Raw genomic sequence first — 13347 nt, 5'->3', positions numbered from 1 at the left:
CGCTTCCTTCAGTTAGAGGTGCGATATTCCTCAAGGTCTGCAGCAACATCACCGAGTACACGCACAACATCTGAAGGTGGATGATCTGGTTTTAAAAATCACTGTTCTCATACTGCAGCTAGTGAACATAACAAGGACAAAACTCGTGCTATTTGGTAGCAGAAACCCCATTTACCTCAATATGTCCTTCTGTGGTGTCGTATTTGTCTATTTTTTCTTTTTTTTTTTTGCTTTTTGCTGGTGGATACTGCGGCTACATTCTGAGCCAGCGCTTGGAAGCAGCTTATTTACTGCCTTGCACCTCTCATTGCTACAGCAACCAGTGCTCTGTAGAGCTGTGTGTGCTTAGAGCGAGATCAGTGCTCACACTGGGGCAGTCTCCCTGCAGATGCTGTTGGCATTCAGAGGAAGGTTCTGTTTTACAGAGGAGCTTGTGGCTGGCCACACTTCGCCTTGCTGTGTGTACCTCCCAGGGGACAATGTCAGGCTTACTCATTTACAGCTTAAGGGGAGAGAGCGGGTCCCAACAAAGCTTCAGAAAGACTCATTCCAGCTTTTCTTCAGGATGGTAGCATACTGGTTTTCCGTATCTGTTTGCTTGTGTGATGCAGCAGAGAAGTTCTCCAAAGAGCCTTAACCGAAATGAATGCTCTTTGTTATGAGGAAGCCATCATGCCACAAAGCCAAATCTAAAGTATTTGTGAGTGTACTTAGATTAATTTCTAGGTTCTGCATTTGGAAGCAAATAGGTCAGTGCTAAGGCTTTGTGGCCCGTGGTCAGACAGGTGGCACAACACAGGTGTGCGTAGCTGTGTTTCCCCTGACTGCGCTCTGCTGCCCCTGGAAGCTGCATGGTGTTGCTAATGGCACGCTTTTCTCATTCTCCCACTCGATCTGTCATGCCACCTTTGCAACATCCTGTGTGCTGCTGATGCATTGCTCTGGCACCCTACCAACCTCCCAGCCTGCGGTCCTTCAGTTCCGACAGGTCCCACACGCTGAGCCACGCCTCCTACCTGCGCGACAGCGCCATGATCGACGACACCGTGCTCATCCCCAGCCAGCAGGTGAGCAAACCTCTCTGAGCCCCTTCTTGCCTGCAGGAAACAGAGAAAGGCTGCTCTGCAAATTGTTCTGATGAGACTGGGTGGTGTACGCTGCTTGGTTCGTTTGAGTAACGACCTCTCTGTTTCTAGGCATGTTTAATGGCGTACTGCACTGTGCAGTATTGAAGGCTATTCCAAAGTAAATGGATAAGCTGTGTGACTGTAGCACAGGGACTGTGCTCTTAACTTTCTCCATTTTAACTGATATTTGAATGTTGCTAATAGACATCGTGCTACACATTCAGGGGATGAAATGAACTCATAGTCATTGTCCTCAAAGATACTGTCTTGAAACATGCTTGTAGTTAAAAAAAAAGAGATTTAGGAAATGCCCTCTTAGTGAAATCACAGCATTCTTTCACTGAGACAACTAACATAGGATTACTTTAGGGAAATACCAAGTGTTGCAGTAAGGGTTTCTAGTATCTTAATACTATTAGTGCTCCTTTGTTTTAAAAGAGAATGTTTAAATGCTTCAGGCACTACTACGCAAAATACATTTGTTTTGTTCAATAATGGATTTCATTGTAGTAAAATTGGGTTATTTTTCTTCCCAAGGTAACAACTCTGGCCAAAGATGCTGAAAGGAATTCATATCGCTTGAGCTTGGGCCCTGAAATCTTGGACAATGTGGCTCTTTCTTCCAGCCCTATTCATTCAGGGTGAGTGCATCAATTAGCATTACACTACAAAATGGGAAACAGAGTACCTGCAGTGACACAAGCTTCAACTAATGCTTAACAAGGAGCTGCGTTTTAATTCATTGCCTCCCGGAGCTGCCAATAAATTGTTATGATCTTTTAAGCTTTGACAACTAAGCAAGCCTGAGTACCGAGACTATTCACTGACATCACTGCAAGTCAGTGGGCCCTCAGTCAAGTTCAAGGGGAATGAATGTGATAAATGACACATACACACAGGCATTTGTGTGCATTTTATGGAGACATAAGTACAATGCCTTTCAGAGTTAATAATAATTGACACCAAGTGCTTAATCACTCCAGATGGTCAGCACTTTCCATGCTGGTGGAGTAGTTGAGGTGAGCACCAGCTCCAGTGTTTGCCTTGTAAATTACATGAATAGACAAGCAACCTAAAGATCACGTGCTTTGCACATATTTGAGCGCTGTCTTCACGTACAAGTGACCCTTTGTAAGCATTTGCATTTGGGCAAACTCACTGTCATGGCATAAGGCAGGTCAAAATGCAGGCCCAGCCAAGATCGTATTTACAAATCTTGTCCCGGCTCGCCTTAAAATCTGTGACTGCATTTGTTTTAAATGCTCTTCCTTACTGTGTCTTAAGTAATTTCAGTCTTCACACTGAATTCTACATTTTTGTCCCGCCATCAGACAGGATGGGGAACTTGAATTCAGAAGAAACTCGAGTAATCAAAAAGCATTTCATCTCTGTGTACACAGCAGGACTGGACAGCACAAGGGGAAAGATTATTTTTGTCAATGTCAAATGAATTTGCTGCTATCTTACAGTCTGTATTTTTAAAAAATAGCACTGGAGTCCCATTTGGAATGACAGGCAGTCCTGATCTACAGGAGGGAGAATATTGCCAGATTGACTCATGTGACATAGATGAGAATATAGTTAGTTAGCTGATTGTAGGATAGTTGATCGTGACCAGCACTGTTTGGATTTGCTTCTCATGAGCTCCAAAACTAACAGATGAAATGAAAATACTTAATATGTGAAATGTGTTTCTCTTTATATATATTCTGGTATGAAAGCTTTAAAATTGCTTTGGTGCTTTATTCTAACCCTAGAGAGCTTACAGGTTTTTCCAAAGGATGTATAAATTTGGCCTTTCTGAAAGGTAGGTCTGTCCTGTGATTGCTGAGGATGAACTAAGTACTTTCTAGAAGAGTGGCACTTATTTCTTGGATGTGCAATAATTTTGTTGTTTTCTTTTAAAAAGTATGAGTGATATTCCCATCTTTTGAGATGACCAGGATGCTAGTGGTAGGATAAAATATCTGATTTTAAGAGGAGCAACGCTCTCTGCAGCCTTGTATGAAATAGTGATTTTTAAGACAAATTATCTTCTTCTTTCTACATATGCACACTAAACTGACACTAAATATTGTAATAAGGAAAACATTAATAACAATTCCTCAGAAAAAGACTGTACAACACTTAATTTTTATCTTGTTTAGATTGGTCTGAGTCATAAACTGTTGGGGTGCATCTGTTTTTTTAGAAAAGTACATTGACTACTAGAGTTTTGCTTCTAAGGCCTTACTTTAAAAGCCAAACAGTTGTACAAGTTCATGATTGCTGCACTCGCTCTGCTGGAACAACAAACGTGTTTGTGATTCATAGCCCTGTTGTCAGCCACACTCCTCTCCACATGCAGACACACAGTGTTAATGGCTTCTTATGAATCAGCAGCAGGGCTGACATTTAGAGCATGCAGTGAAGTAGCAGTTACCTATCATGAAAGGAAACTTGTAGAATTTTGAAAGAAATCCTAGACAAACACTCTCAATGGTCCTATGCAAGGGCAGGCCTTGCTCTTGCCCAAGATACTGAAAATGTGTTGAATTCAGATGGTATTTCAAGAAATAACACATCAGCAACATATTGAATGGTAATTCATTTGTCACAGATGTAGTAAGTTTGTGTTGTGTACAATCTGAGGAGAAAAATGACACATTTCTCCCTGCACCACTCCAGTGGTGAACCCCAAATTGCTGTAGGGTTCTTACAGATTTCCCATTGTCGGGAAGTGTTCCTGTGGATCACAGTGTAACACCCCCAGGCAAAGGGATAAATTCATAGGGAACTGTTCTCTCAGTGTGGAACTTCACTGGCACATATTTCAGCCTTTGCATAACTAACTGAATCTTCTGCCATGTCTGAAATTTCACAAGGGAAAAGGTTTTAACCATCCATTTAACTTTTAAATATAAATGTTCCTTCAATATGTTGATAATTTCATCAGGAAGGAAGGAAGGAAAAGTAGGTTCTTGGGTCAGAGTTTTTTGCAACCATTTTGAAACCCCTAAAATATTTCTCTCCTAAGAGATAATGCTCTTGTGGGGCTCAAAATCTCAAAATAAAGGTCTCCAGACTATTTTATGCAGCTGATAGTTTCCAGACAGTTTCCTACTTCGGCTGAAGCAAAAAGTATGAATTCCTGCACTTTAACTCCCTTTCAAGCAAATCAGATTTTCTTCTTATCATAAACTACTTGATCTTACGTGTTGAGCCCAGTTAAGGATCTCTGAACATGCCAAAAATTTTGGGTGCTGACCATCCAATAAGATAGAGTTGTATGACTTTACTGCTGATGTTAGGGGATATAATTTATAATTTCCTGCTGTAATGTGAGACAGAACTAGTGCCTACATAAATACAAATATGCTTCACAGTTTTAGTCTCATACCACACTATCCTGTTGTGGAAGAACATGTGTATTTTTATTATGCTTGAAGGCAAAAAAAAACCAAAATCACTGAACTGAAAGATTTGCAGCATTTAGACATTGCTTGGCAATACCATATTTTTATCTCCCATAAGAATATGCAGGAATGGTGAAGATAAGGGTGACTGTAAGATTTTTGAAGTATCAGTGGTGTGCAAAACCATGTTGTTTTCTTAGCTGTGTTCTGGTGATAAAGTGGAATTGTTTGTATAGATTATATTTCTAAGAATTTTCCTGACAGCTGTGTAGAGTCACATTAGATAAGAAAGCAAATCTGATGTGTTGTCAGGATGATGGCACTGTGAGGAAGGAGCTTTGGGTCCACGCTTTGATATGAACTTGGGGTTGTGTTCTAGAGCAAATACGCAGCAGCTCTGCAGGCTTTCCAACTCTGACTCACAGGAAAGCTCCTGTTTGATGAAAAATCCTGTTTTCTTTTATATAATTTGCTGAAGAAGTCCCTGTTTGACTAATGGATGATCAGAGTGTGTCATTACTTATACCTTGCAATAAATTACACGGTTGGGATACTATTCATGGGTTTATCTTGCTGGAAGTCATTGTTTCCATCTATGAAAAGATGAGGGATTGGGCAGCTCATACTGTGACAAATAATGTGAATTATCATTCTTAGCTGCATGTCTGCAAAAAAGGAGGCTGGATCCTTGCTAACAAGGTAAACAAAATATATTTCAAGTGTTTTATTTTGAATCCATCATATATTTTCCCAATGTGAGATTGATTTCCTGGAAATTGTTATGGAAACAGGACCTGGCAGCGACCAGCTGATAGTCATTTCTTAAATCTGAAAGTCTAAGTGCTTTCAAATTATGCTGCAGCTTTATGGCCTTTGTTCAGAAAGTTACAATGAGGAAAAAAAGTGAGCGTGTTTCATTAATAGCAAAGCATGTTAATGGAAGAAAATGGCAATGGAATCCATAAAATAAAAAGGGAAGTTGGAAAACTAATTGTCCATGTGACACTAAGTGATTACTGAGGGCATAAACAGGTCAAAATGAGAGTTTGAAATTTGTCATTTTGTAGAACAAAAGGAGGACAAGAAACATGTTGAAATGGGAGGAAGTGGAGGACAATGTATTGATAGAGGATTTTAAGAAAAGAAAAACACGATTTATTGAGGTATCAGGAACGCTGGCTGGAATTACCTTGGGTGCCTTAGCCTTTGGTATCCCACAGTCCACATTTTAGATGTGGATACCTAAACTAAGCTACATTTCCTCTTATCTGCTTCTGAGAGTTTTACTTGGAATCCAGCTGCGCATTTTAGGTGTCTGGCTTGCAGTGTGAGAATGTCCATAGAGAAACCAGATCCCTCCAGTTTGACTGCTGTACAGGTTGTGGCCACTTGGAACTGAGGCTGTTTACTTAGGCTTATTTTCCATACTCACTTCAACCTTTCCACCTGTGAGGAGTATGCATATATATGTATATGTTCATGTGTTTGCTTTAGAAATCTGTTTCATTTTTCCAGTATTTCAGTATTTCATTTAACTCATTCTTTTTTTTCCCCCCTTTCTGTTCCTTTTTGATGTTAAACCATCTATTCTATTGCAGATGCTCTTCTCCATGTCTTGATCTTGACAACAGCAGGTGAACTTGTGCATAATTTCTTTCTTTATTACATTGCACTTCTCACCCACCCTATTTATCCTCCCCTCTTACCTCACTTCAGGATGCTTTAGTGTTTTGATAGTGCCCATTAGCCAAGAGAAAACAATAAATCTAACTAGCAGTAATAGTTATAAATGGCACGACTTCTCTTTTACACTGTGTCCACTTTCTCCCATCTGCTTTGGCATCTATAACTAAACAATTCTGGAATTGTTAATAAGCCCACTGCAAAAAGTCTTAACAAAGCTCCTTATACCATCCTAGCTTGTTTTAACCATTGATGTATTTAACCATAGCTTTTCTTTGTGGGTGGCATGGTTTAATATTCGTATTTAAAGAAGTAGTCCCTCCCCAGATAATTCAACACAAACAAAAATTATTAAATTATTATATTACTAAGTGGGCCTGTTATCTCACTTGACTGTTTAAAGAATATTGCAGAGCCACTCTCTAAGCCACATTTTCCAAATTGTACCAGTCTATTTGAACTAGTAGAATAACAGCCCACCTTAGCATATCTTATTTTTCATGCCACGCATATTTTTTGTGTGATGGTCGCTCAGTGCCTGAACCACTGGCACATTACATTCTGCACAGAACACCTGAAGCTGAACCATCCCCAAGGAGATGATCTTCCCTTGGCAAAATAAGTGTGAATTGGCACAGTACTCTGTTTACTTCATTCAGCCTAACCCTAGAAAGGTGAAAATTGACTTTACAATTTTGCAGAGCTTAATATTGAAGTGGCTAATTAAACCCCCAAACTACAGACCCATCTTTTTAGGTCATGTCACTGAATTGCTCAGCAGCTGACTAATGCAGTGAAGAGAATGATGTCAGAAGTTAATATTGTAGAGGTTTCCTATGTTAGGGTCATGTTTTTTGTCCTCCTGGAATGTGAATTTTGCATTGTTTCTGGATGGCATAGTTAGAGCCTGCTGGAAAGCACTCTGAGGTAGTTGAATGACTTTGCTGTTGACTTCAGTGGGAGCTGGATCAAGGCCTTTTTTCTGAGTTTCAGCCTCTCTCCGGTTTCCTTCTCCCGCTGAACACTTTCCGATGGCTGAAGCACCCTGATTGTTTGTTTCTGCTTCTTCACACTGCGACTAACACTGAATGCTGCTATCTCCTTGTTTCCCAGTTTCTTTTATAAATTGACATAACGTGTGCTGAGAAGTTTCTGACTGTGTCTACACCGGGTGTGCTCTGGTTGGAGCTTGTTCCCCGCTGTCTGCCGAGCGCATGTGTGCCTGCCCAGCTGCTTGGGAAGAGAGCCCTACCCGAGCCCAGCGTATGGGAGTGCTGGTGGAGACTTTGTCTAGTTTGGTTCTGTGTGTTCCAAGAGCTGTTGCCTGTCCTAGAAAGCCGCCTCACCTGCTGGGTTTGCATGGCTCTCCTGGTGACTCTGCAGAACGAGTGCCCCCACGCTTGCGGTCACGGCCGCCTGAAACTCTGCCTCTGCCAAGCTCTTGACACAACAGGGACTCCTCACAAAGCACACAAGTGGCTTCCTTCACCCCCTCCAGCACTGACACATCCAGTTTCCAGTGCCTTTGTTCATCCTGCTGTTATCTTTCACATGAGGATAGGTACAGAATGAACCCAAGTTAATTCTATATTAATAAAATCAGCAAAGGGAATAACTCAGGCTCAGATCTAGAATACAAATCTTTCATGAAAATGCACCCCAACTTTTTTGCCCCTTCTATCCAATGCATATATTTTGTCTGTGTTTTGATCAAGTAGAAACCCCAAGACCTACTTACTCTGCTTTCTGTAGAAGGTGTGGAAATGGCCTGAAGGATTTAGGGGCCACGACAGCCAGTGTTATTCGATATATCTTTCATATGGCAAGCATGAGTTCTTAATGGCTCTAAAATTGAAGAGGATGATATGGCCTCTCTAATTTATGTCTAAGGTTGCTCAATTGAGGAAGAATGGATGATGCTTGAGCTGACTGCCATGTGTTTAACCAAAGCGTGTAGAGACTCCCCTGCAGTCTGTAACTGATTCCTATAAGAGAATTGCTTTTGTACAGTATTTTTTCTTTAGAAAAATAAATTCATTTTTCCCTTCATTCTCTTTAAAAGAGAGAAGGCGATGATTTCCCCAAACCTGATTTGTTTCCCCAATCTGGCTTTTAGATTGTACTACCACCTTGCAAAAGCTCAGGTAACCTCAGTTTTGATCCACTTTCCTAGACTGCCAGGGCCATGTGTTTGTGTCATGCCTAATTTCTAACAGAACCTTTAAAACTAAAACTGGAACTTACTCAAAGGCTGACTTAGGACTGAGAAAGGTGCAGCTTTAACCTGCAATCTACATTGACTTTGAGTCATCACTTAATTGAATTTTAAGTTAACATTTATTTAATCCCTTTTATTAACAGGCTTTTTCTTTCTTTTCCCCCCCTTCTTGAACTCTTCTCTGCCATCTGTGTTTCTCTTTAACGACCCCTCTCCCCTTTGTTCTCTGTACATTGGTGGCTGATAGTGCTGTGGTAGTGCTCCATCCAGCTGGAACATGGAGCAAGTTCCGAGTTTGCTGCTTAGCTTTGGGCAGTATATGGAATGTTAGGCTTATTCATGTGCTAGTGTTATGAACTAGTTTCTTTTTGACCACGGGTATTTAGTATGATAAGGTACCACTTCCCAGAGTGATGGCTTCATCTGCCGTTTATCCCTGCTACTGTTTTGTTGTTGAGTGCAATCTCTTCCTCTCTCAGCCACGTCACTTAACAACACTTGGTAACAGGGGTGGAAGAGGAAAAATAATAACTCCGTGCGTGGGCAACAGAATAATTAGTTTGAATTTTACATTTACTCTATATTAGTCATGCAAATTTTTCACTTTCATAAATGCACATTTCAGAAAGCATGTTTTATATCATTCAGTAGTTTTGTATGAATTATTTGTACATCGATAGACACACTCCTTCAAAAGGGAAAAGCTTTTCCGGTCCTGGAACAGCAATGGCCCCATCCAGATGCCCTGTTATGTAGCAAATAGGCAGACTAAAAGGCTGCTGTGATTCAGAAAAGGCTTTCTTATGAATTATTTGCTTCCCACTCTTGCATAGCCAAAATTATGTGACGTGTGCTGATTGAAAAAAAAAAGCTGAAAAAAAAAATGGATTAAGTAAGAGGCTGAAAAAATAAATGTAGTAGAAAGGTGGGAAAGAAGCAGAGTGGTATTGGTGGAAAAGAATGTATTTTTACACTGCGTTTGCAAACCCTGTGTTGGTGCTCTGTCCTTACAAGATTATGGTACAGACCTAAAGCTCAGAAATCTTCCCCTTCAGTTTCTTTCCTTTGCACTTATATTCATGCTAGTTCTCCAAAATCTCTTTTCCAGCAATTCCATAGTGTTCTATAGCTGGGTTTGGGAACTGGCTCCTCCATAGTTAATGTGATAGTGGCACTAATCTTTCTGTGTTGTCTGAATAACAACCTTAGATCTTCTTTATGATAGAAACAGCTGTTTTTACAGATAGCAATACTAATAATATCCTACTGGTTTTATCCTAGCACTGTTATCTTTGTTGTCTTTGTGTCTACCTCCCAGGGAGACTTACCTCTGCCTGTTTTTTCACTCCTTAGAGCTGTGGTTTTTCCGCTGAGAGAGGGATGAAGTGAGATAGACTTTGTGATAGATTTACTGATCCACCAGGCACATTCAGTAAACTCAAACTGAAAGAAGGAGTTGCAACTCTACTAGAAAAAGAACCCACAAGGGTCAGAAGGGAGATGACTTGGTTTGGATCCACACCTTTGGTGTGTCTGTGTTCTAGCAGTGAACAGCGGGTTTGGCATTGCTGAGACAAGTAAGGAGATAAGCTAAGGAGAACCTGGGACAGCAGGTCACCCAGCACTAGTATTTTAGTGATGGACAGGAATAAAAGGTGATCCTGGTGTTAAAGAATGCAATCCTGAGTATTATGTCAGAAATGAAAATAACTGAATTCTAAATATTGTGTTTATGACAGCTTGCACAATGAGAAATGTGAGTGCTGCAGCAGTAGCTTTAAAATGAGAAACTCTTCTCCAGCAGTGTCATTGACTGCCTCAAACATACCCATTGTACTGGAGACTTGGACACTTTCTCTGAAACATCACACAAAACTGTTTTGATAACACTACTTCATGTACTTCAGGGGCAATTGCATCACAAGCCAAGAGCATTAGTGCAACAATTGAGCCTTTAGTCTCCCTTAAGCTCTTCTTTCATCTGTGCTCTAACATGTACAAAGAATGTATTTTGTGAAGGAAGTTCCCATTTTTCTCAACAAATCCCCAGACAATCGAAGCTGTAAAATGTTTTCATTTTCTTTTTTTCCCCCTTGTTAAAACCACAGAAACAGCAACCTCTAAGGAATGAGCTAATGGTTGTACTACCCAGAGTTTTGCCCTAAGCAAAGCCTAGAGGTATCTGAATGGCAGTAGACTAGGAGCCTGCATGTGTGAGACAGACTGGCATCCGTGGTGCATGGTGTGCTTCCGACTGGCGCTTGTGGCTCCTTCCCATCGTCCATCTCTGACCTGCACGGTGTGTCGAGTGTTGTGTTTTTACAGCATGTGGAATTCTTGTAGCTGTGTGGACAATGAATGGATGCAATGTTTGTTGCACAGAACGGTCAAGGGGGCAGTGGAAAAATCCCTGTATTTGTTACTCCTGTTATAAGGGCTTTTCTCTATTGCAGGTCCTTCAGTAGCATTTCTGCGACTCCCCATTGTGCTGGTTCTTTATTAGTGGCTAGAAGTAGGCCTGACACCGTTCTGTCTCATCTACTCTTATTTCCACTTCCAGCAACCTGACATTACCATCCCACATCAGGCATGATCCTGTAATCAAACAGCAAAACAAATTAAATTGGAAGTAGTTCTACACCTTTCCCAGGTGTAGAGGAATGTCCCCAGTATGTCAAAATCAACCTCTTGGTATATGTGGAACTACAAAGAATTCAGCACAAGAGAAGTTCCAAACAAAATGGAATGTTTTTCTCCCTATTAAAAAAAAGGAATCAATTATTTACCTTGTGCTTAGAAGTAAACTCCCTTTCTGCATCTCTAAGTTTTCCCATTGTATTGCTGTGCAAGGTAACACAGAAAACCCAAAATCCATAAATAAACCTTTTATATAGTGACTCTAGGTCTTCTCATCTGACCAAACCCCAAATTTGCCTTCAAACCATAACAACATGCTGGGGTTTTTTTGATATAAATAGGTGATAACCCCATTGATGGACTATGAATTGTATTCATGCATTCCAGAATGAAATTTGATTATTTTTTAATATCCAAACCTACTTTTCTAAGAAATTATAGTTTATCAAATAACTAGAAAATTATATTGAGAATCTGAAAAAAAAAGAACCTAAAAAACTTGAGCCATCCAATCAGAACTGGCTTTATATTTTTGAATCATAAGTAATTTTTTTCAATAAGTTATAATTGCTCTTTAAGTATTTAAAGAGTGCCAACTTGAAATACAGCTGCTTGCAGGTACAGAGTAGTGATATTTGCACTTTGCAATAGGTACACGTGTTCACGTTTATTAATGTCTGCTGGTGTTCTACCAAGAGCAGCCCTGTGACATGAGGCTTTCTGTGAAGAACTACTGGGTAGAAGTTGCCAGTATAATTAATAGTGAACTCAGCATGATTTGGTGCTTCCCAGGGGAGAAAGGCTTTTTCTCATTGTGCCTCTTGAGCAAGAGCTCTATCTACATACGTATGTACGTATGTGGGACGTGACCGAGGGAGCTGGTTTGTGCTCTGCATCTCACTGTCTGCCCTGATTTTGCAGCTTCCTGGTGAGTTTCATGGTGGACGCTCGCGGCGGCGCCATGCGGGGCTGCCGGCACAACGGGCTGCGCATCATCATCCCCCCGCGCAAGTGCACGGCGCCGACGCGCGTGACGTGCCGCCTGGTCAAGCGCCACCGGCTGGCCACCATGCCGCCCATGGTGGAGGGAGAAGGGCTGGCCAGCCGCCTCATCGAAGTGGGACCCTCCGGGGCTCAGTTCCTTGGGTAAGGGGGGCCACGCGGCCCGAAGGGAAACCTTCAGCCTGTTGGTGTGTTTGCGTTGCACTGAAATGGTTCCTTTGGCAAAGCCCAGCTGGCCAGGATCTCTGCGGCGCGTGGTCACAAACCGAGCGGTCGTGCGAAACGCAGAGCAGCCGGCAGAGAGCGAGTCACAAAACTTTGGCACCTTTCTGTTCAACACAGGTGTTTCAAACAGCAGCGCTGTGGTTGGTGTGCTTCCTTGGGTAGAATTGTTGCTCAGTGTTGTGATATTGGAGCGGGAAAAGGCTTTTGCAGCCAGAAAAGGCAGCTCACGCTATACTTAAAAAATTAATAGCGCTGCGCTGATCTAACCCCCAAATGTGATGTCTGCTACCTACACAACACAAGGTCCAGGAGCTTATTTTAGAGGCCTGTGTTATGGTGTCAGAAATGTGGACTATTGGGGAACCACAGTGCTGTTCATTTTTCTGGGGTTGAAATTGCTAAATTAAACAGTAGGACAACTCTGGATTTTCTCGGCCATTTCTTTCTTCCTATCCTGCAAAGCCCATAGAAAGATCAGATTTGTGTATGCTGCTGAGCTCATTTTAGCAATATTCAGCTGAAAGCAGCAGTTATCTGCACTTTTGAAAATTTGTTTTACCAGCTATTCTCCCTATCAAGCGCGACATCCGAAAGCGGATGATTGAAGGAGCCCCTTCTAGTGCAGTAAAAAACTTCAATCAGAAACTGTAAAAGTGGCTGGAAACACCAATAGTTTAAATCCATTTGGAAACAACTCAGTTGCTTTAAAATCCATTGATAACAGGCAATCATCAGAGTCACCATCTTTGTTAGTGCTACCACTTATTCTTTTCACATCTTGGTCATTTCTAAAAAGAAGGAGAAAGAAATCTAAAGAGCAGAAGAAATACTGTGCTGTCACGTTCAGTCTTCCCATTATCTTTGTCACACACAAATGGATTTTAAGTATGTCTCCCATTCTTTTTTAATGGTTTTCCTATCTGATGAGAGTGTCTGCCCTGCAAGACAGGCATATAGTCTAGTTTACTCATTCTCAGATCTTTGTGCCCTTCCTGGAAGCATTTCCAAGGTGTTGTGCTGGGAGTGAGATCAGAAAGTCACTGAACTGTTTGCAGGGGTG

At 41.3% G+C, this 13347-nt stretch overlaps 1 protein-coding gene across 5 annotated transcripts in view; it reads left to right on the top strand.

Annotated features, from left to right (window-relative positions):
- The window catches only part of LOC311152630 (uncharacterized protein), a gene marked incomplete at its 5' end in the record, with an annotated part of 279380 nt that overhangs the window by 224220 nt on the left and 41813 nt on the right, over window positions 1-13347 (top strand). For 4 of the 5 annotated variants that reach the window (XM_084203877.1, XM_084203875.1, XM_084203876.1 and 1 more), the window contains 3 exons: window positions 965-1067; window positions 1665-1768; window positions 11982-12206. In XM_084203877.1, coding sequence (XP_084060003.1) covers window positions 965-1067; window positions 1665-1768; window positions 11982-12206 — 432 coding nt within the window. Of the gene's footprint in view, window positions 1-964; window positions 1068-1664; window positions 1769-6120; window positions 6157-11981; window positions 12207-13347 lie in introns of all 5 variants that reach the window. The other variant, XM_084203873.1, reaches the window with a different exon arrangement.

The sequence above is a fragment of the Fringilla coelebs genome (assembly GCF_963513975.1).
Source record: "Fringilla coelebs genome assembly, chromosome: 4".
Lineage (NCBI taxonomy): Eukaryota > Metazoa > Chordata > Aves > Passeriformes > Fringillidae > Fringilla > Fringilla coelebs.
The sequence above is the reverse complement of the archived record's forward strand: the minus strand, read 5'-3'. Positions and strand labels throughout refer to the sequence as shown.